We start from the raw sequence: 23,124 nt of genomic DNA on the forward strand, positions 1-23,124 counted from the left end.
TTTTATAGAAAGAAGACTTTAGGGGGTTTATTATGTTTCATACGTTATATAATTTGTGTAAATTCTAGTCAGGAAGAAGTTCTGCACATCTGCTGCACATCAGAGCAAAGTTAACTATTGACTTCACCAAATTGGCTTCTTTTGGCAGCGGCCAAATATGCATCACAGCCATTGGATCAATTCTCTGTCAAGAGCCTTACCTGTGGGACCTTTTCCGACTCATCAGGGAAATTTGTGTTAATGCTGAGGCAAATCCAAACTGTTAAGAACTCCACTGTGGTCTCATGGGGCAGGACTATTTAATTTTTTATTTTATTTCCCCATAAACAAATCCAGAATATGGGGATTATATCACCTTTTCATGATTCAGACTCCTGTATTGAGTGATGTCTGGAGAGAGGCACTGGAAACAGTGCCTTTCATCTCTGATGAGTGATGGACAAGTCTGAAAAAGAGTGGTTTGTTCAACCTCAAAGTAGCTGACTATGTTTATTGTTTTGTAGAATGTAGAAGGCGGATATAGACCTCAATCACCTGTGAAATGGAGACGTAAAAAGAGTCGTACTGGACTTCTTATTATCGAGTGACTGACATACCTTATTAAAACATGCATGCGCGAGATGGCTTACACAGTACAAAGATAAAGAAAGCTTTGCTTTATTTTGCCCAGACAGCTACCTATAAAGCAGGCGTCAGTATGCAACCAGCCAACAATTTTCCTGTCTGTCAAAATGGTGGATTTAGAATTTGCTTTCGCATTTTGAACACACAAGAAACTGAAAGGTGGATTGTAACCAAGAGATCAACAAGTAAAGTTTTTACAATAGAACTTGGCAAATGTTCGTCTTGATGAATAAATGCAATGCATGTTTGCTTCCGATCCAATGCTAAAATTGTTTGACCTCTGACCTTAATGGCAAGGATTGGTATGAATTCCAAAGTGTTCAATCATTGTCCATGGTCCTGAATCCATAATGGCGTGAACAATGTAGTTGCTGTTTTTATATATATATATATATATATATATATATATATATATATATATATATATATACATATATTACCATAAAAATGACAAAACTATAATTACATTGAAATGATAAACTTGCTCATGTATTTGTACCTGTACTTGTGTTGTACAATACTTGTGGTGATGAAGGGGGTTAGGGGCTGGCAGGGGTGGGCTCCCTGCCCCCTTAAGGCTATTGAAGGGGAAGCTCTGGCAATACAATAACATCCTGAAATATACTTGGATAATAACGCAGAACCAGTGGATTGCCGGACCTGTCACTTACTCCACCCTTCTGTAAAGGCGTGATAACACATAGTTAAAAATGATTGTATTTGAGACTGTACAGCCATCTCTGACTTTTTTTTTCTCATTAAAATCCACATATGCCTTTCTGCAATAATGGCAACGTTAATTAACAAAATCATGATTCTGTCCAACGTCTTTCCAAAACAAATGTACACTTCCATTTTAGGACACTCCGATGATACAATACCAGTGGAATTTTGTAAGGCTGTATGTACTTTATCTGCTCAGTCCATCCTCTGGTGTACTCTTGGGTTCCTTCTTTTCTGACTCAGATTTGAGCAGTTCCTCCACCTCCCTCTCCAGCTGCTCCTGTTCTTTTGCTTCCATCTCTTTCAGCTTCACCTCCACATCTTCAGGAATGTCCACTTCCATCAGGTTTTCCATTCCAGGCTCCGGTTCATCCCCAATCAAGACCTAGGAGGAGGCAACACAGTGCAGTTTAATCAGTATGACCAGATAATTAACTCCTCTCATTTATCCACTTTCCCCTAGTGGCTGACCTGATTAAACAGGACAATGCAAGTTACCAGACCCAGTCCCATGAAGTGACAGACACATGAGGACACGGTTTACTCAAACATTAGAATGAGGATGAAGAAGACTAGGAAATCCAAGTTGAGCCAGACCCTGGGTACCACCTGGGGAACAACCTCACCCAGAAACTGAAGCGTGCAACTTTCACCAATTATCCAATCAGAACAGCCATACAATCAACCATACTTGGGCCAGCACTGCTATTTGGCAATATATCTGCCAATGTTAGCTATTAACTGATGTAACAAAATAAGTAAAGCTGTGAAGCTAAAGAATGTTAGCTTTAACTGAACAAACTGTATATCCTGCTACCATAGTGATTGAAAATTGCACCAAGAAAAAGGGAATGAATGCAAAAAACCCAGGCTGGTAAGACTTAAGGGGTTAAAGCAGACAAGGTTGTCCAATTAGATGTTTTATGAAACCAATTTTATGAACTAGAAAAAATTAAACAAATGAAATGCTTGTGTGTTCAAGATTCAAGTTCAAACTAATCTCCCAGACATTATGAAGAATCTTGAGGTTTAATGCAAGACAACGTGGCATCTTCTCCTCTAAGCAGCTCCCACTTATGAGCCTTGCCACTCCATGGCATGTTTTTTGTCCAGAAAATTAGTGTGTCCATTTTAAAAAACGCCGAAGCTGTAAATTTCTCCACAGAATGCTGGGCTTAATTAACTTCAGAAACTGGTCTCTTCCCAAGTACAACAATGGGCATAAATAAATCCAGTACACGGTTCTCCGGTGATGTACTGCAGAGTTATAATGGAATGTTGCTGGAAAATACACGTGCTGGAACTCCTTTCAAATGGTGAAGACCGAGCAGCAGTCAACAGATGGACAGATTCTGTGGTCACAAATTAGTAAGGGGTTTGACAAAAAACAACGGCCTGGTTTTGCTCTTGAGAGAAGCTCTTACTGTACCTGTACAAGCTTCTCACAGGCAGCCTCAACATGAGGTTCCTTCTCCCACCTGTGGAACTCCCTCATGATAGGGTACACGTTCTTATTCTTCAATATCAGGCGACCCGCCTTGGTAGCCGTTAGCTAGAGAGGGGGGGGGGGGGGGGAAGATCATCAGATCTGGACTCAAAACGTTCAGCCCCTGAGAGCATGCTACCTCAGATGAGAAGTATGTGGAATAACAAATGAGCTCATATTTTAGTGTAACAGTTATTACGATACATGATAAATTAGGTTTTTTTTTTTTTAAACTGCCAAATAAATCTAGATGTGCTGCATATTTAAATGACAGTTGGTGATCTCTGCTGAAAGATTTTAGTCTACATGCAACTACTCTTACCAGGAGCAGAGTCTCCACAAGCATTTTGCGAATATCAGGGTCTTCTTCTCTCTCCTTATCCTCTGGAAGATACTGCAGATCCACAGGTAGTCCTACAGTTGGAAAAGCCCAGTAACCACTGTGAAATTCAGATACTGCAAACAAACCTTTTTACTTATTTTCTGGGTTTTTATTCAAATTTGGAGTTGGAAGTTGTTTAGAATTGATTTAGAGGTACAATAGGTAATTTTGGACTTCTAACGGTCAAGAGAGGAATTGCAGCAACACACAACAACACTGTTTATCCCTCCCTGACTGTGGCAATTAGAACCAATTTTCAACCAATGAGTTGCCTTATTGTACAGCTATACAATGTTTTGGTACACAGTGTCGGTCCGTCAACTGCATATTTTGAAACCCGAATTTAAGGACTATAAACACAGGCAGAGGGTGAATCAACAAGTCAGTGAGCCTTTTTCAATGATAGGAAGGGGTTTACAATGGTCTTGTTTTACAATGTTTTAACACAAAAATATAACCTATTGTACCTTTAAGAACAATAACAAACGAATACCTTACCTTCGTTCTCTTCCTCAGTCAGTTCTTCAGGCCCAGCAATGGGCAGCAGGAGGAACGGTAGGATGTCCACCGCATCACTTAGTAACCACTCATGATAGCCTGGACAAGGGGCACAATCAACCCATCAACGCATGTCATTTCTACAGTTCCACACATCATTGCTGCCAGCTTTCTCAATCTAATGGTATTCTGAAGGAGTAGCCAGCTTATGCATTAGTGTTGCCCCAACTCTACAACCACTTTTTGACTGTCACCTAGAGTCTGCCATGACTTCATGTGCCAGGAGTGTACATCTTAGATTCTTCACTTACTGTAGTCAAAGCAGCAGTTTCTTAATGTGCCCACAACTCCACCACGCCTGACTGTCGACTGATCGTACTGTGTGTATGGCAGGAGTCGCTGGACCACACACCTGAAGGAGGAAAATGGAATACTAAGGCTGAGGCCAAGCAATTAAAAACATGGGCTAATTACTGTATGGTTTTAACACTGGTTCATTACAGGCAAATGCAGTTATGTTCCAGGAGGACAACAGGTCAGGAATTTCCTTTCCCATACAGCCAGCATTTATTTTGACCAATCACTGCTTCAGTGTAATAAATTTAGACAGCTGAAACACCCAATTGAGCATTCACACTGGGGCATGACCATGAATGGGCAGTGAGTACCCTTGCGTAATTAGAGTTAACCCTTCTTTTAGGGTGATACTGCAAGTTAAAATCCTGTCCAACTAAAATAAAATATAAATGGTGTCAAGTTACCTTTCCTTATCCAGGATGAAGTGTCTGGCCTCTGGGAGTTGGGTGAGGTTTGACAGCAGTGGACCCAGGTAATGGAGGGGGGCCTTCTTGTTGTACCCCTCAGTGCAGAAGATCTCCACTATTTTTGCCAGGCCAATTTCCTGTTCCTGGAGCACCCTGAACACTTCCTTACAGGTCTTCTCGTGGCGAGAGAGGTTGGAAAGAATGGTACATATCCTGTCCGCAAAGTCGTAGTCCGGGTCGAGGAGATTGGCAAAAAGACTGGGTAAAATGTTTGCCTCCTTCACTAGAACCTGATGCAAGGTCTCGTCTGCAGAAAGGTTGACGAACGCATGGTAGCAGTCTTTAACGATGGCAATGGAGTGGTCCTTAGTGAGGGTCAAGAGAGCCCGGAGGAAGTCGGGTTTCCCCCTCAGGTACCTGCAGCCATCTTTGGTGCCAGTGAGACCCAGAATATATACGGTGGCTTGACCCTTCACATCGGGCCTCATTTCCAGCGTGAGGAAAGACAACAGTTCTTTAGCCTCCTGGTCACTCAGCATCTTCGTTGATGTCCGTAAAATACTCAAATTAAGTTGTTTACTGGACACTGAACCAGGAACAAGTTAAGTACCTGTCAAAACAGAATACAACAGAATACAGCTATCAATTTCTGTAAATGTCACAGCCATTCTGAAATTCAAATTCTTAACAGACAAAACACCATCGTGTTTCCATCGAGAAGTAAGATGTGAGGATACGCGAAAGCGCAATTAATGCAACTAACGCGGGCTGGTTAGAAAGCCACTGTAAGTAAGAATAAATATTCTATTTGAATTAATAGATATGACAGAGAGCAGCTAACATGTGTAAAACCTATTTTTTTAAAAATAGATCATGCACCTACCAGACAAGATGATCATGTAACTATTATCCTGCTAGTCGGTACGGTAACGTGTTACGTGTAAAAAAGTTGGTAACGTTAAATGGACGCTTCCTTACCGAAATTTTTCGTTTTCTGAAAATACATCCAAACCAATATACACTCATTGGGAATAACGCTATATTATATCAGATAAAGGCTGCATACTTCAAACAAATAGGCACTCTACGTCCACAACATCGGTCCACATGTCAACATACGCAACATGCGCTGTGCTGCGTTGGTAGTGACATGACGCTCATCCAATAAGAGCTCGAGTCTTTGAACTATTTCCGGTATTACAGTGACTGATGCCTTCCGGGAGATGCAGTCTATACCACCTAAACCAGTGAGTTACTTCTGATAGGCTGTTCAACTGTCAGGACTACCTAGCAAACATCCAGGATTGGTGAAAGTATGAACGTCAGTTTTACTGCGCGGTAAAATTTCAAAGCACCAGTTCTGCAACAAATGAAGTGATTGTGAGCTGATGTGAGCAATCCAGAGGAATAGAGCAACTGTTTTGTGCAGCTATTGTACATTGACTAGCTATCAATTAGAAAATGTGATCGTAACGTTTCTACTGTCATACTGTACTACTGCTGAAAGCTACATGCCGAGCAGGAGGCAAGCTACCCTGTCTCAACTCACGGTAGGCTGGACTAAGTTCGCTAGCTCCAGAGCATTTTTTTTGCCTACTTCTTAGCTAGCTTGCTAGTTAAAGACTTACTCAGTAATACTTTCTCCGTTGTTGAGTATGAATTCAAATTTGGACAAAGAGATGGATCGATACAATGATGTCAAAGTGCTGCTGAAAAACTGGGAGCTGTCTTTTGTTCAGCAAAACAACAGGAAACCAAACAAGGTAGGCAAAGGAAACTGATGGGTTTAGCTAATACGTTTTTCGTATACATTATCCTGATTTGTATTTCAATTCACTTGCCTTGTTTTATTTCTTTTCAGGATGATATTGATACGGCCCCTGATGATACTAAAAGTAAGTTTATTTACGTACATAACCTTTGATTATACATTTTTTGCACGGTAGCTAGAGGGAGTCTTGTATATGCATTTTTCCCAATATTTTTTTTATATTTTTGACAGAAAACCTTGAATTGTGCAAACTATGTGGTTTATTTGTACTTTCAGGATAATTGCGAAAGTATAGCAAACGGTTACTGTTTAATTGCATGGCCAATTCTTGGTCTGTTCAACAGAACTATACAGAGAGTACAGAATGCTTAAACAAGCCAAGGAAACTACGTGCAGTGGGACGTCTGGACATTCAGACAATGCAAAGCCGGCAGAAAGTCAAAAGGAGACGGTACAACATTACTTTGTGATGATGTTTATCGTGTTCATTTGTTGTAAAACATGAGCTTGCCCCCATGTCATACAACATGATGAATGTCATCTCTGTCCCAGTGAGACTTGGTCTTGGTCTGCTGTTTGTGTTTCAATGTCTTTCTTTTGCAAACAGGAATCTGATTGTTGGGGATCTCATCTTAACCGCAAGAACATGCCCACAGCTGTCCCAAAGCTGACATCGCCGGACAGAGATTCACTGCGGGCTTCTGCTCAGTACTACGGCCTGAAGCTGAAGTCAAACTTAGGAGCCTCAGTAAAGGCAGGTTTTGGAGATGTGTTTATATGTTTTTGCATGTCAGTGTGTGAAATTGCATCTTTGGCAGGGAGAATAGCAGTACAGATTGCCACAATTTTTTGTTTGGCAGGTCATGTCTGAACATCCAATTCCTGTTAGAAACCATGTATTTCTGTGTATTATCCATGATGGTAGTGGCCTTGCGCTTTTGTCTGCCATTGTGAGTGCCTAGCTAAGAATTACTTCCTGTGTCATGAGTGATCCTACAAAATGTTTTTTGATTCAGATATTATGGCTCATGCATTTAAATATTACTAAAATTGTATTCCTCAGTCTTTTTTACTTGCAAATATTTTTAGCCCCCATGTTTTATTGACAGCCATTTTAACAATCATGTGGTGTTGCAGAAAAATGGACACAATGTTTTAGTGAGCATTTATTTAACATTTTGGTTTTAATCGTATTCCTACATATATGGCCATCCGTGGAAGTCACACATGCACATAGCCACAAAAAGGAAAACTAATACATTTAAAATAAAACAGCACTAACAAACTTACAAATAAGGTTAATGAGGAAGAGGAATTTCGAAACACATTTTTAAACTAATGGTAAGATCTGTATATCAAGATCAGGCCTGATCAGATAAATCTGGGCTATTTCATTTTATTTCTCCCCAAAAGAAAGATTTTATTACAGCCTGGGTACAGGCCAGGGTGTGCTTGCTTTATTATTTGAGAAATATCCTTTGTCTCCTGTGTGTCTAGGAACGGTCTGTCTCTCTGAAGAAAACCTACACTCCGCGGAGAGCTGCAGTGAAGTCATGGAAAGAGGGCCCGGGTCCAAGCGACGAGGCCAGCAGCCCGGGTCTCCAGCCCCGGCCGGCCAACACTTGTCCGGATCCGTGCGCGGCTCTGCCGCAGACCTCCAACGCCCCGGCGGGGATGGAGCCCTTTGAAACCGTACCCGCCTTCACGCCGTCCAAGGCCCTCTCTCCAGACGCTCTGGCGCGGAAAGCGCGGCTCTTGAGACAGTCCGCCACCAGGAGGCTGACTTCGGTGGACAGCGGCTGGCTCAAGCGCTGCCAGGTGTTTGATGAAGTGGAGAACAAAGAGAAGCCCGTCTCGGGTAACTTCTCCCCTGCGGGAGGAGGGGGTGCGGTGGTCCCTGAGGCTGCTGGTGACTACCCCTCCCCTGGCACGCCCGCGCGGTCCAGCGAGGCGACCGTCAAAATTTTGGAGGGTGCCCACGGGAGCGGGCGGAAGCCGTTGGCCGCACGGGTTGCCAGCGCGCCGTCCCCGGCTAAAAGTCCCCCCTCTCGACCTGGCGGACCCGGCCCCTCGTCGAAGGCCGGCAGGGAGGACGGAGATGGGGAAACCAGACGGGGCCGAACGGGAGAGGCCCACGGAGGAGCGGAGACCCCCGCCGTCGACGCCGCAGAGACGGGTCGGCCCCCGGCCGGGGACGGCGAGGACACGGCGAGGGGCCCGGAAGCTTCCAGAGCCGGGCCGGAGGAGAAGGGGCCGAAGAGGAAGAGCCGGAAGAGACTGAGGGAAGGTGACGCCGTCGAGGGAGAGAGGCCCGACGAGGCTGAAGAGGGCGCGGCAAAGAAGAGGCGGCGTACCAAAAAGGGCTCCGCCGAGGGCCCTGCCAAGAGCCCCTCTGCGCGGGGCGGGAGGAAGAAAGCGGCCAAGGTGTCTGGAGGAAGCGTCGATGACCCGGAGCCTCCTGCTGGCTCGGGGAAGACGGCCAAGCCGAAGGTCCCACTCCACAATATCCTGGGGGAGGAGGAGGCAGAGGACATCAAAGCCAGGTCTGCTAGGATGAAGAACACGGTGAAAGTGAGGTATGATTAAGGCACGGCTGTTCAGCCCTTTACCCCATAACCACATGGGGTTGTGGAGTGTGCATTTAACGGGGGAGTTAGTCAGCTGCTGTGGTTAAATCAGGAATGCTGGAAAAGTGTTTACTGTTATCGGATGTGTTTTAGGAAATATGTTATCTATCATTTGAAATATAAGAATTTGCTCTGTTCTGTATCGATCATTGAGTGCACGTTCAGGTTCATCATTTAAAATATGTGAGTACTGTATGCACATCATCTGTGTTTCCACTTGTGGCTGTGATGTCCCCGCCCGCCCTCCAGAGCCCCCAAGAATTCGGATGGGAACTTTGTGAAAATAAACCTGAAGAAGAAGAGTCACGTCAAAGGCTTTGCGCTCAGAGGGGCCGCCCTTCGCAAGCAGGTCAGCGGGGGTCACGGGTCTGGGGGCTGGGCGGACCACCTCAGGGATCAAACCCAATGCAGCCTCTGCTGTGGTCTGTGGCTGTGCCTGCACTGAAAGCCATTCAGAATGACTGAGTTTGACTCGCGGTGTTTGATGGTCGGTTGGGCTAAGTGATCTCTTTCCGTTGTGCAGCGTTATCTAGCTTCCTCTGAAATGCACGTAGCAGGTAAACTGCTTTTTAATTGGTGAGCTGAGCCTGAAGACTGTGCATGTGATGTAGCTGGTGCAGGCTGACTGGCTGAGAAGCTGCTGGTGGGCCTTACCCTCCTGGTTGAGGTTAACACTCACTCATTGGGTAAGGGTAATGCCCAGTCCTGGCCCCATTGGATCCCAGCATCAGTTGACTTTGAAATGAGTCAACTACAGTCTAGAGTCAATTCCAGCATCAGGAGAATTTTTCTAGAATTTGTTTATTGGATTTTTTTGGGCAATTCGGGGAATCTTTCACAGACGCAGATTAGGCTTTGTTTTTTACTAAATTGAGTTTCGTCAATTTTGTTGAACTAGACTTAATGAAAGTATGTCTGCAAAACTGACCCATAAAGTTGTGCCAACAAACCACACAAACCTGACGCAGCATACACAAGAGAACCCCCGCGCCCCCCCAAAAAAATGTATCCATCTATTCTTAATCAGCAAGCCACGTAAGAAAGATGGCTTGCTGATTCAGCTCATTTTGTAGTCTCAGCCACAGTCACAAAGCACCTGGAGCTCAGCTTGTATATTATTGTTATCAATTAATAAATAATTATATCATGTTTTTAGATATAATGCTTTTATTACATTCATCACTAAGGACTTGAATGATTGTAGACTTTATCATCGCGGCTTGCGATTAAATCAGGAATTTACTCTGAATGTCCGTAGTATGCTGGAAGTGTCTGCAGTTATCAGATGTGTTTTTGGGAATACGTTATCTTTCATTTGAAATATGAGTGTGGCAGAATGCATTGTGGGATTGTCCTGGTTTCAGATGTACCTGGAGAAGTTCCAGCTGAAGGGCGAGCGATTCGGCGGAGGCTCGGGCCGAGGCGGGCGGCGGTTCGGCGGCTACAATCCCCAGGGCGACAGCTGCTTCAAGTGCGGGGGCACGGGGCACTGGGCCCGCGACTGCAAGGGGAGGGGTGAGGAACCGCACCGTCACCGTAGCGACCCAACATCATGAGAGCTTAAGACTCCACCTGATTGGACCATTTCTCCTCTCACTCCTATTGGTCCTTGTAATGTTAACAATGTAATAAGTAATTGAATTGGCTGTATAGTTTTAGTGAGAAAGGAGCTACTGGAAAAGTGTGCTGTGTCACTGACGCCCCCCTGCGTGGTTCTGTAGCTGCTGCTCCCGTGGCGACCGGTGGAGGTGCAGAAGGAGAGGAGGAGGCGGCTGAGTTGGAGCCATTTGAGCTGCCCACCCTGAGGGAGGTGGCTCTGGCCACGGGCACCCTGAGCGCAGAGCCTCTCGGTGAGTGACCTCAGACTCCTCCAGCCTTCTCGCTGAGCCTGCTGGGTAATGTAGTGCACCTGCACAGCGTAGTGGTAGTACACTATAATTCATGGAAGGCAGTGTGTCTGGTTTTGGTTCTTAAAAAGTAGTGGAAGAGGGTGGGTGAATTTCCTTATTTTCCTTTAACAAGTTTACAGAATTATAGGGTGTACCCTGTATCTACAGTATGGTAATTGTATGTAAATATAACGGTGTGATTAAAATAGACAGCCAAACCAACAAAAAAAGAGTACCAAATTGAAGTTTTGCCATTTACGGAAGGGGTTTCAAACCTGTTCTGAATCACGGACCCTCACCCGTGCTCAAAGCCATCCAAATGCACCCTCATCATAGTTAAAAAAGGTTATATTTAAAGGAAAGATTTAGTATTTCGAAATATTTTCCCAAATCTATATATAGTCTGCATATCACGTCTGGCCAGAGCAGTAGATTCCGGGATCCCGAGCCTTCTGTGGAAAACCCCAGCTTTAGCGGAAATGCAGGATGTTAAATTATCGTTTAAATGCCCCTAATTCAAAGACTTGAAAGGATATTAAATCCCTTCAACAGCTTAAGTAGCTCTGTGATTTGGTTTAGTTTGGCTTGGATTGGTTTGGTTTGGAAAGGAGCCGGTACAGTTTGATTGGGAGGATACTGGTCTACAGCATCACCGTCAAAACCTGCGGTGAAATATCAATGAGAATACGAGGGGCATTGGAGCCTTCAGGACACTTTCAGACCAGAGTGGGGAAAAAGTCCACTAGATCCAAGCAGATGGCCAGCACAGCTCCGATCTGCACAGAAGAGAAACCGCATTTTACTGAAGTAGCTCATTAGCTTCACTGAAGCTGTACGGCTTTTAAACCCGCAATAAGTATCCAAAATGCATTAAAGGGGGAAAAAATGCACCCAGCACAATTACCGGAGGGCTAAATGCTTGCAAGTTCGAAATGTACGGCAATTTCCAGAGAAATTTGGACAGGCAGCCTACGCAAAGACGATGTCCAGCGTTTAAACGTTCACGAAAATAAACCCGGAGCCCGCAGTTTGACACTTGAGCAGTCTTGCGGCTAAGCAGATGAGCATAGCAGGTCTCCGTTCGTCTGGCGATGATGTCATGCTAACCTGTTTGCCAACAGGTCGGAGCTTATAACTTGCGCACGCTTCTTTCTTTACCCACCTGCTCGACCCAACAGCGCCCCCCGGCTGCGCCGAGGGGAATGGCGTAACGGAGACGGAGAACGAGGAGGCCCTGCTCAACGTGATGCGGCCCGACTACGAGAAACCGCCCCCACCCCCGCCCATGGAGCCCCTGTACGGACTGGGGGAGGACGGAAAAGTGCAAGGTACGGCAACTGCTTACTGTCCTCTCCTGACACTGCCACCTGGGTGGGTAATGCTTTCTTTTACAGTCCCCTAGGTACTAGGTGTTTACCTGGTAAATGTGTGGTGATAATGGCACATAATTGGGTAATTGGCAGAAAAAGGTTTTGTTATAGCCTGAGTGTGATTGTGTGCTTACTTTCCATACTGATAGAAGTGCTCCCAAGGAAGTATCATCTAAATTCCTAGGGAGTACATAATTAAACTCAGGTTACAACCAAGCTTGAGTTATAGTTTCTTATTTTTTACCCATTACATTACATTACATTACATTAATGGCATTTGGCAGACGCTTTTATCCAGAGCGACATACAACAAAGTGCATACCCATAACCAAGGATAAGTGCACTGAAAGACCCTATTCTAAACCAATATTGATTATTATTATGTGCTATTTACAATATGCTCACAGTACTGGGTAAATATACTCATACTTGTGGGACTGTAAAATATAGGCTAACCGAGAGGTGATGCGAGGTCCAGCTTCAGTGGTCTTTGAAGCACATCTTTTGGTGGAATAACATGGTTCTTCTCAATACTTGGTTCATTAACAAGCCACTGATTTTTGCTCTGGTGTTTCCCAGCTGCCCCTCCGGAGGTCTATGAAGCTCTGACAGACTTTGGGTACAAGAGCTTCAGGCCTGGACAGGAAATGGCCATCATGAGAATCCTCTCAGGTTGGTATCTGTCTGGATGGCTGGAGATGATGCTGGAGGGCCATTTTGAGGGCCGCCAATGAGAAGTGAACTTGAAGTGACTCTCCATATATAATGAACACACCACATAAAATATCCAGCCCTCCTGTGTAGAAATAGCATACTTGAATCAAATAGATGATTATTTTCTAATTTAAAGTTTATTTAATTTTGCTTAATGCAATGAAATAAATAATGCGCTTTAAGCAACTGGCCTTGAAAGTAGCAAAGTATGTAACCTGAATTATTATGTAGTATAATACAAATTTATTTGCAGAACAGTTTATTTGGATAAGAGCATCTGCTTACAAAAAAAATCTATAATGTAATGTAGTGAAAAAGTTATTTTTTGACTGTTGGTGGTGCCATCTGTGTTATTTTTCTTAGGTCTGTCCACTCTAGTTGTGCTTTCCACTGGAATGGGGAAGTCTCTCTGCTATCAGCTCCCAGCCTACCTCTATGCCCAGAGGTCAAATAGCATTGCGTTGGTGGTGTCCCCTTTGGTTTCTCTGATGGACGACCAGGTAACGGCACATATTATTTCACTGCGGGCTCGATGACGGTTGCACAGTAGCATCTCCAGTTGCTGCCTGTCTCCATCTTTCATTTTACTGTCACCAGAAGTAGACAAGTGCTCTCTCAGGATTGAATTCAGCCTGCAGAAATGTTGCCAAGGAATTGCTGTAAAATATGTATAAAATATGCTGTGTAATTTTAGACAGCAGCTCTCTTAAACGTTCTTCTCCTTGGTATGGAATCTGTTTCCCCCACTGTTGGATAAGGAAGAAACGCTTCTCAAGAAAACGTCTGCAATGTCTGTTCGAATAGACTATATCGTATAGATTATATAGTGCTGTAAGTGTAAGAGTGGCAAGAGGAAAACGGTGTGAACTTGTTCGTTGTCAGTTGAGGCAGGATGGCCAAGAGTTCATAGCTTTGCATGAGGCCGTTTTCACATTTCATTGTCTAATGCTCGCTACTTAAGACACGAGTCATTACCAGAATGGATGGTTTCCCCTAAGCCAGCTTATCTGCTGCGGATGTTTCTGGAAAAGCGCCAGTAGAACGTTATTTCAAGGGCGCAGGTGTGGGTTTTTTTCCTCCATGATACGAAAGCCAGAGATAAAGTGTCATCATTAAAGAGACTAGGGGGGAAAAAAGGGTTTTTCAATGTGCAATGACTTATAGATCACAGTTTGCTTTGTTTTCTTACATTTCCAGCATTTGTTTTGTGTGAATGTTTCGGTTTTGACAGTTTTAGGCCTACTGAAAAGAAATATTTGGACAGCATTGATCACTTTATAACATATTTTCTCTCCCCAAGTTGTCTGGACTCCCTCCAAAACTTAAAGCTGCCTGTATCCATTCCAACATGTCCAAGAAACAGCGGGAGGCAGCGATCGAAAAGGTTTTTCCCCTTCCACCGAAATTTGAAACACTGCATTTACACAGCTGTATTTTCTAAATCAAATTCAACACGGTGTGGCATTTTACTGCAGTTCCTGTGATTGTTGCTGTTGGTTTAGGACGGTGAACACTTTTTTTTTTTTTTTTTTTAATGTTGCCATGGCTGGCTTGCCTCCTTTAAAGGCCCACACGCATGAGCGTGTTCTTCCTCGTTTTAATATCTATAACGCCCACAAAACATTCGCAAACAGCAGTGACGTAGTCCAATTCCCCCACCCCACCAGCTCCTGTGGCTGTGTTATATATTTAGCATATTATATTTTGCAAAAATGTACGTCATAATCGTTTTGGGAACCTTTTGGAAAAATCGCAGTTAGACCTTAAAATATGCATACTTCTACCAAACTTGCAATAGTTTTACTTTAATCAGTATGGAACACAAATTGAAAGATCCAGCATGATATGAAAATCTCAAGAACACAAAATCTGCAGGTGGGCCTTTAAGCTGGTCTTAATGGCGTGCTTTTAGCATGATATAAAAATCTCAAGAACACAATCTGCAGGTGGGCCTTTAAGCTGGTCTTAATGGCGAGACGGTGCTTTTGGTGGTAATTCACACCTGGACTGGTGTGTTTGTGTAGGTGAAGGCAGGCCTGGTCCACGTCCTGCTCCTGTCTCCGGAGGCTCTGGTGGGCGGGGGGCACTCGGGGTCTGCCTGCCTCCCTCCGGCAGACCAGCTCCCCCCGGTGGCCTTTGCCTGCATTGACGAAGCCCATTGCGTGTCCGAGTGGTCTCACAACTTCCGGCCCTGCTACCTGCGGCTGTGCAAGGTGAGTGAGGCTCAATATGGCGGGTTTCTCCACTGCGTTCATTTGTGTCATGTAAGTGAAGGGTGCCTGTCTCTATCTCTCTCACTCTCTCGCTCACTCTCTCACTCTCTCGCTCACTCTCTCACTCTCTTGCATACTCTCTCTTTCTCCCTTACTATCTCTGTCTCTTTCTCTCTTTCTCTGTCTTTCTGTCTCCCCCCTCTCTCTCACTCTCACTCTCCCCCTTCTCTCTCACTCTCTCCCCTCTCTCCCCTCTCTCTCTCTCCCTCTCTCTCTCTCACTCTCTCTCTCCCTCACTCTCTCACTCTCTCTATTTCTCTTTCTCTCCCTCTCACTCTCTCTATCTCTCCCTCTCTCACTCTCTCTATATCTCACTCTCTCACTCTCTCCCCTCTCTCTCTCTCTCTCTCTCTCTCGCTCTCTCTCTCTCTCTCTCTCTCTCAGGTGCTGAGGGACCGTCTGGGCGTGCGCTGTCTCCTGGGTCTCACCGCCACGGCCACCCTGTCCACGGCTCTGGACATCGCTCAGCACCTGGAGATCAGAGACCAGGAGGGCATCGCGCTGCGGTCGGCCGCCGTACCGCTCAACCTGCAGCTGTCCGTGTCCACGGACCGGGACAAGGACCAGGCACGTCCCCGACACGTCCACACTGATCTACAGTCTGCTTCAGTCTGATCATTTGAATTAAGTTATTGAGGCCAGAGTTCCTGCTCACTGACCTCAGATCAGCGCTGCTACTCTGCAAAGCTTTGTGAATGTGGGATGGAGAGCTCTGTTTTCTTTAAGATACTGGAATCTCATACTTTCAGATACTCAGTTAGTGAACAGTCACTCAAACTGGGTGTAAAACTGTTGTGTCTTACCAAGCTCAGCGTTATCTCTGATGCAAATATGTTTTGAAGGGAATTAATTTGCATTCATATTAGTTGAACTCATATTGCATTTATAACATCCATATGTTAGCATATTTATGTATGACCAGTATACTGTATTTGTTTCTCTGAATGTCCGATTCATAACTGTGTTGTGTTTCTGGTCCAGGCTCTGGTGACCTTGCTGAAAGGGGAACGGTTTGGCTCTTTGGACTCCATTATCGTTTACTGCACCCGGCGGGAGGAGACGACCCGGATCTCCGCTCTGCTGCGGACCTGCCTGCAGGGGGTGAAAGTGAAGGAGTCGGCCAACGCTGTAAAAGAGGGGGAAGGCGCAGAGGAGAATCCCGTTAGTAAGAAAAAGAAGGCCCTGGGTGTGTGTTTTAAATTATTGTTCTTGTATAGTTGAGGGAATATGTGCAGGATTAGTTTACTGACTAAGCATGGAGTCTGGGGAGTAGCTAGGATTACAGAAAGGAGCGTGCTTTACTGGCAGGTAGAAAACTGCTGTATTTCTGAGGTCGAGTTTCATCATCCAGGTGGTAATCTAGGCAGTGCATACAGGGACATACTCAAGGTGACCTGGGTGAAAGAGTGAGTCAGGTGGAGAAAGGGGTGAAAGTGAGTCAGATGGAGAAAGGGGTGTAAGAGTGAGTCAGTTGGAGAAAGGGGTGAAAGAGTGGAATGTCAATGATGTAATGATAGGGAAGAGTAATCGGATATAAAACAGAAGGGGGCCGATGACTCCTTTTATGACCCATTCAAGCGGTGAACCATCTCAGGGCAGTGTCTGTGAGATTCCAGTGCCATGTACATAACTATTCAAGACCAACAACACTAGTGAGAAAATTCCGGCTATCGAATGCCCGGAGAACTAATGCAACGGTTTTCCATAGCCAGTCTTGAAATATTTATAAATCAGAAAATACGGAATGCACGTAAGTTTACATGGCTGCTGACAGGCAAAATGATAAAACATGCAAAGTTTGAATGTAAAGACTCGCTTTTAAAAGGTACGTTTTATGCGCGTAAGTGAATATGTGTGACTCTGAATCCCAGCCCGGAAGAAGATCCGGAAGCCGCTGAAGTGGATTGCGGAGTCGTACCACGCGGGCCTGTCGGCCGGGGAGAGGCGGCGGGTCCAGAACAACTTCATGTGCGGGGAGCTGCGGCTGGTGGTGGCCACCGTGGCCTTCGGGATGGGCCTGGACAAGTCGGACGTGCGCGCCGTCATCCACTACAACATGCCCAAGAGCTTCGAGAGCTACGTGCAGGAGATCGGCCGGGCGGGCAGGGATGGCCACCCCGCGCACTGCCACCTCTTCCTGGATCCCGAGGTGAGTCCGGGAGAAATCCGCCATCGAGTTATGTTATGTTCTGAGGTCAGCATCTGATTTGATTGGACCATTGATAAACCCAATCACAAAAAAAGAATGTGGAGTCAGTATTTGTCATGCCTGGACAAGGTGTGGTGGTCGGAAAAAGCTAGCATTGCTGGGCTAAATGGCCTGTTCTCGCCTTTATGTTATGTTATGGTAAGAGTCTTGCAGCATCCAGTGTGCTGGTTAGTGTCATGGATGCAGGAGACATGGGTTTGAGGCTTACCACGTTGTGACCTCTGACCTTTCCTGTGCAGGGTGGAGACCTGCACGAGCTGCGCAGACACATCTACGCCGACACCGTAGATTACTTCACCATTAAGAAGCTGGTGCAGAAAGCCTTTCCCTCCTGCAAGTGCAAGAAGATCCACCAAAAGCGCCAGGACCTGACAAAGGTTGAGCTTCTCTCTTACTCTTCTCTCTTACTCTTCTCAAAGCCTCTTTTGCTCTAAGGTTTTAGCCATCATGTCATAATGATGTGAATTATTCAGCTGTCCGCTGATGTGAGGTACTGAGTGTTTTTACTGGTTGCTGATTTAGGCGTGGGAGGTGGATGACAGCGAGATGATGGAGCTGATGGAAACCTGCGAGGATGCCGCGCCGCGCCCACGGCAACAGGACGGTCAGCCGACAGAGGACGGGGCTCCGGGGCCGGAGCCAGAGCTACCTGAAGGATGGGAACACAAACAGGAGGAGGAGGAGGACTCTGATGTGGATCGGCTGCAGGGCGGGAGTCGGGGATCCCCCGTGGTAGCAGAGCGGAGGGGGGATGGCGGGGAGCAGAACAGCCCAGAAGAGCCGAGCGCAGAGCAGCTGCACCTGGACGGACAGACGGACGAAGAGCGAGGGGAAGGAGACCTACCACCACCCCGCGTGTGCCACACACACGAGAGGGCCATACCCATACAGGATATGGTGGAGGCCCTGGACATCACCGAGGAAGGTAGGCTGTTCTGTACAATACACACTTTTATTCATTATATTAGAATGTGTTAGGCAGCCTGTAGCCTAGTGGCTCAGATACATGACTAGAACCCGGAAGGTTGGTGGTACAAGCCCCAGTTCAGAATCAGTATGATCTGCCCAGCTGTTGGGCCCTTGAACAAGGCCCTTATAACCCCACATTGCTTCAGGGGGGATTGTCCTCTGCTTAGGCTAATTGACTGTAAGTAAGTAACTTTGGATAAAAGAGTCAGCTAAATCTTAAATGAAGTAATTAAAAGTATGGAAGTCCAGGAGATTGGAAGAGGAAAATATACAAGCCATAAAATGTTATTCTGCAGCAATTATGTGATTTTCCTGAAGTAGATTATTGACGAAATTGTACTTGAAATAAATGTGGTGGTTACACTTAGATGATTGATAAAATCTCAGTCCCAGGCAGCCTGGATTTACTGGCACCCAGTCCAGCATTGTGGGTAATATCTTCTCTGGGGCAGTTGAGGTCTAACATGGACTGGCTTTTCTCTTTGGGAGGGCAGGGAGAACAGGCGTTGCACCTGCTGCTTGACTCGGCAAGCTCTGGAAAAGAGTCCAGGCAGTTGACCACGGTTTTTTATCACACGGTGTGTGTCACACTGTCAGTGTGTTGAAGCATAAACCTGTCCTGTTGGGTCTCTCTCAGGCTTGGAGACGTTGCTGTGCTACCTGGAGCTGCACCCGCAGCAGTGGGTGGAGCTGCTTCACCCCACCCTGTCCTCCTGTCGCCTGGTGTGCTACAGCGGCCCCCAGCAGCTCCGCAAACTCACCAAAATGTACGTCAAAAACTACAAGTGCGCTTCCTGTATGTGCCGCACTCTCAGCATGTCAATGTATGAAAATGGTAAATGGACTGCATTTATATACCGCTTTTATCCAAAGCGCTTCAGAATTAATGCCTTTCCTTCACCCATTCATACACACACTCGCACACCAAGGCTGAACGGCTGCCATCCAAGGCAGCAACCAGCTTGTTAGAAGCACTTTGAGGTTAAGCGTCTTGCTCAGTGGACATTTCAACACACCCAGGGCAGGGGGTTGATCCAGCAATCCTCTGACTGCCAGACAACCGCGCTTACCTCCCCGGTGTAACTAGCATGTAAAATGTATCCATGTTCTCCCAATGTGTCAAAGCAATGTTCTTTTTTTTTTTGCGTCCTGCAGCTGCCCTCCTGTGGCTGTGGCTCTGGCTCGGAAGCGGATGGCCGGGGAGAAGGTGGAGGTCATGGACTCGCTGGAGTTTGACGTGGTGGAGCTGGCCGACACTATGGGCTGGCAGCTGCCCCTGGTGAAGAGGGGCCTGAGGCAGCTCCAGTGGAGCTCAGAGAGGGGTGAGCGAGCCCTGCTTCAGCCGTTTGGGAGAGAGGCTGATAGTGTGGTGTGGTAGTACATGACATTACAGGCTTCTGCCAGACGCTCTTATCCAGAGCGACGTACAATAAAGCGCTAAACCATAACCAGTGTGTTGAAAACCAGTGTGCGCTGGGAACCCAAGAGAAAAGTTCAGTTCTAGAAGTGACCACATAGATAAAAACTTGAACCATTGTAAATGAATCACATAAGTTGTCAGGGAACTGGACTAATAACCAGTGTGAACCTCAGGTGGGACATTTTGATTAGCTGTATATGTCATCCTGTAGCAATAGTGCATTTGAATGCAGTGATCTCAGTGAACTCAGATGCTGTAATAGCAGATGAATAAAGATTTGTGCACTTGCGGTGATGTTTGCACAGGCATGTTTGGGGGCACAGGAAAGAGTGGAGTCCTGGTGGAGCTCTCCAACCTGTCGTTCTACTTCCGTTCCTATGGAGACCTGACGGCAGACGAGATGGACGGCGTGTGCGAGTTCCTCCACAGACGGGTCCAAGCGCAGGAGAAAACCCAGCTTTACCAGCTCAAGGCCTGCTTCAAAGCCTTCCGCAGGTAAGTAATGGGGAAATCCCCTCAGTCACTATGGTCTGCTTTGCAGTTCGGTTGTTCCAATCCCGGTGTAGCCACAATAAGATCCGCACAGCCGTTGGGTCCTTGTGCCAGGCCCCCGGTGTAGCCACAAAAACATCCGCACAGCTGTTGGGCCCTTGAGCAAGGCCCTTAACCCTGCATTGCTCCAGGGGAGGATTGTCTCCTGCTTAGTCTAATCAACTGTACGTCGCTCTGGATAAGAGCGTCTGCCGCAGGTAAGTAAGGGGGAAATCCCCTCAGTCACTAAAGCCTGCTTCAGGGCCTTCCGCAGGTAAGTAAGGGGGAAATCACCTGCCTAACATTCGCAATTCAATTCAAGAAAATGAGTGTCTTACCAACCGCAGACCTAGAAAAGATGTCCTTCTGATTCTGATATTTGTTTTCCTGTTCAGTGTCGCATATCGAAACTGCAGCTACTGCACAGAGGAAATGGACGAAAGCCGAAGTCTGATGCTCAAGGAGCTTCTGAGTGACTACTTCGATAAGAAGAGGGACCTGGACCTGAGTAAGAAGTACAACACGGAAGAGGAGGATGAGGAAGATGAGGAGCTGAGTAAATTTAAGGTGGGTAGTTGAGGACAATCACCCAATCCACTCGAACGTGGGCGTATACCAGCACACTTGTATACATGGTGTACGAATTGGACATTCCAGACTGCGGTGGGATTGACGACGCCAAATAATATTGTAATCTCTATGAATAAAACACATTTACAGCTGTACCTGTATGCTACTACATTTTTGTATGTGTTCGTAGCACCAGTGCCATGCCCCGGGAGGTAAGCGTACAGCCCTGGGGGTTTTGTGGTGCTCTCTCACTGAGACGATACGCCGGTGCGTTTTCAGATGAAAGACTGGGAGGACCAGATCCGGGCTGACATCCGCAGCTTCCTGGCCTGTCGCAGCGATGAGAAGTTCTCCGGCAGAGCTGTGGCCCGCGTTTTCCACGGAATCGGTTTGTTTGAACATACACACTAATTAATTTTGATATTAATAATTTGATATTAATAATTACCATTTTAATCTAAGGGTAACTACAAGTGCCACTTTTTAAAATAATCCTTAAAAAGATTACCACAAGATTGTTGGTTTTTGATTAAGGATCATTGCACAAGATTGGCCAGGTGCAGCCTAAATTGCAGTCTTCAGATGCAATCAATGTTTGGTTCCACCTGTAGGCTTCAAAGTGTGGAATGTAAAGTGGTGGCTAGCTTTGCTCTTCCCTGCACTTCACACAAATTCTTCAGTCATTATACAAGTGTCTGAAATACATTGTTCTGTATTTTGGTATAAGATGGATGCTCAGTGCATTGTCAGTCTTGATTTTCCACCGGAGGTCAACCATAGCTTGTCCCCTATTCTACAGTGTAAAGTCAGAGCAGTTAGCCTCCCCCCCCGATCTTGACACTCCTCATTATAGTGGAACCTGTTTAGTGGCCTGTGCTTTTTGACTGCTCAACCTCCTCTCTGTTTTTGTCTTCCGCAGGTAGTCCCTGTTATCCCGCACAAACATACGGCAGAGACAGGCGATTCTGGAGGAAATACATTCAGTTTGATTTCAACGAAATCATCCGCTTCGCCACGCAAGAAATTATACGGACCCGGTGAAACTGAATGGACATTAAGAAAACATCGTATTGTCATTTATGTGTGTACATTATGTATACAGTGATATTCTTGCATTCTTGTTTCCAGAGCATTGCTTCTCTTTCATTTGATGTTGTAAAAAGTGGCGATATTTATCACAATAAATGGGATATTTTTGTATGTTGTGAATATGATTATGTATTGTATTATGTATAGAATGTATTGTGTATTTAGATTAACAAAATGTACACACTACACACATTTAGTCATGTATAGTTGTATCTTAAATATATTTTAAGTCATTTTTTTAAATAAAATAATTAAATGACAGTTTCAGTTGCATTATTACATAAACCTATTCATAACAATGCTTACCTTTAAAATGAATGTAGGGGAGACCGGAGATGGTTGTCACACTTTTTACTCGCTTGTGACTCACTCCATTTTAGTGCATCAAACTCATCAAGCACTTTTTTTTACTTTATTACACCTACTTGTTCATGCGAATATCTAATCAGCCAATTATGTGGCAGCAGTGCAATGCATACAGTCATGTAGGTTCGGGTCGGGAGCTTCAGTTAATGTTCACATCAACCATCAGAATGTGGAAAAAATCTAGGTTTGAACTAAGTGACTTTGACCATGGAATGGTTGTTGGTGGCAGATAGGGTGGGTTGAGAGAAACTGCTGATCTCCTGGGATTTTCATACACACTAGTCTCTCGAGTTTGCGAAGAATGCAGTGAGCAGCAGTTCTGAAGACAAGAAACGTCATGATGTCAGAGGAGAATGGCCAGACTAGTCAAAGGTGACAGTAATGCAAATGACCACACATTACAACAGTGGTATGCAGAAGAGCATCTCTGAACACACAACAGATCTTAACTCTAAGTGGATTGGCTACAGCAGTAGAAGTCTAATAAATACCTAATAAAGTGCTCACTGAGTGTATAAGAGTCATTTAAACATTAGTGCAAACCTTTAAGTCTCAGGTATGTATCTATGCCTTTTATCCTCTTGCAATAATATGAGAAAGTTAGAAACTCACAAAGACGACCCGTCATTTTGTGTTGTCACATGATATAAATATTGTAGTTTTACATTTATAGACATTTGAAATGTCTATTACATGAAAGATGTTAATTTAGAACACACTGACTTTTTGAATTAAATAAAAATACAGTACTGTGCAGAAGTCTGTTCTGTATAACATTCTGTACAGATAAGATTCTTTCAAAAATAATTCAATGAAAGGTCTTGAATAAACGTACTATACATTTTCCAT

General features: G+C 45.3%; 2 protein-coding genes across 4 annotated transcripts; one reads left to right on the plus strand and one right to left on the minus strand.

Annotated features, from left to right (window-relative positions):
• Positions 1–475: 475 nt before the first annotated feature.
• On the minus strand, positions 476–5,627 carry hgh1 (HGH1 homolog (S. cerevisiae)). Of its 2 annotated transcripts, none has more exons than XM_061255197.1 (7): positions 5,456–5,627; positions 4,475–5,087; positions 4,025–4,125; positions 3,714–3,812; positions 3,156–3,247; positions 2,777–2,899; positions 476–1,732 (listed from the first exon to the last, which is right to left on the minus strand). In XM_061255197.1, the coding sequence occupies exons 2-7, from the start codon at positions 5,014–5,016 to the stop codon at positions 1,535–1,537; spliced, it is 1,155 nt and encodes a 384-aa protein (XP_061111181.1). In that variant the 5' UTR covers positions 5,017–5,087; positions 5,456–5,627; the 3' UTR covers positions 476–1,534. The 2 variants fall into 2 exon arrangements, with proteins under 2 accessions (XP_061111181.1, XP_061111182.1); XM_061255198.1 differs by having other exon boundaries at positions 5,361–5,627.
• Positions 5,573–22,003, plus strand: recql4 (RecQ helicase-like 4). 2 transcript variants are annotated; one of them, XM_061255196.1, is made up of 25 exons: positions 5,573–6,027; positions 6,132–6,240; positions 6,339–6,372; positions 6,593–6,699; positions 6,856–7,002; positions 7,746–8,824; positions 9,125–9,224; positions 10,240–10,390; positions 10,597–10,725; positions 11,943–12,092; positions 12,714–12,806; positions 13,212–13,348; positions 14,149–14,232; positions 14,873–15,061; positions 15,506–15,688; positions 16,103–16,307; positions 16,993–17,270; positions 17,570–17,707; positions 17,853–18,255; positions 18,937–19,066; positions 19,455–19,621; positions 20,025–20,214; positions 20,646–20,817; positions 21,100–21,208; positions 21,740–22,003. In XM_061255196.1, the coding sequence occupies exons 2-25, from the start codon at positions 6,133–6,135 to the stop codon at positions 21,859–21,861; spliced, it is 4,605 nt and encodes a 1,534-aa protein (XP_061111180.1). In that variant the 5' UTR covers positions 5,573–6,027; position 6,132; the 3' UTR covers positions 21,862–22,003. The 2 variants fall into 2 exon arrangements, with proteins under 2 accessions (XP_061111180.1, XP_061111178.1); XM_061255194.1 differs by having other exon boundaries at positions 5,574–6,240.
• Positions 22,004–23,124: the final 1,121 nt, after the last annotated feature.

The sequence above is a fragment of the Conger conger genome, chromosome 9 (assembly GCF_963514075.1).
Source record: "Conger conger chromosome 9, fConCon1.1, whole genome shotgun sequence".
Classification (NCBI taxonomy): Eukaryota; Metazoa; Chordata; class Actinopteri; order Anguilliformes; family Congridae; genus Conger; species Conger conger.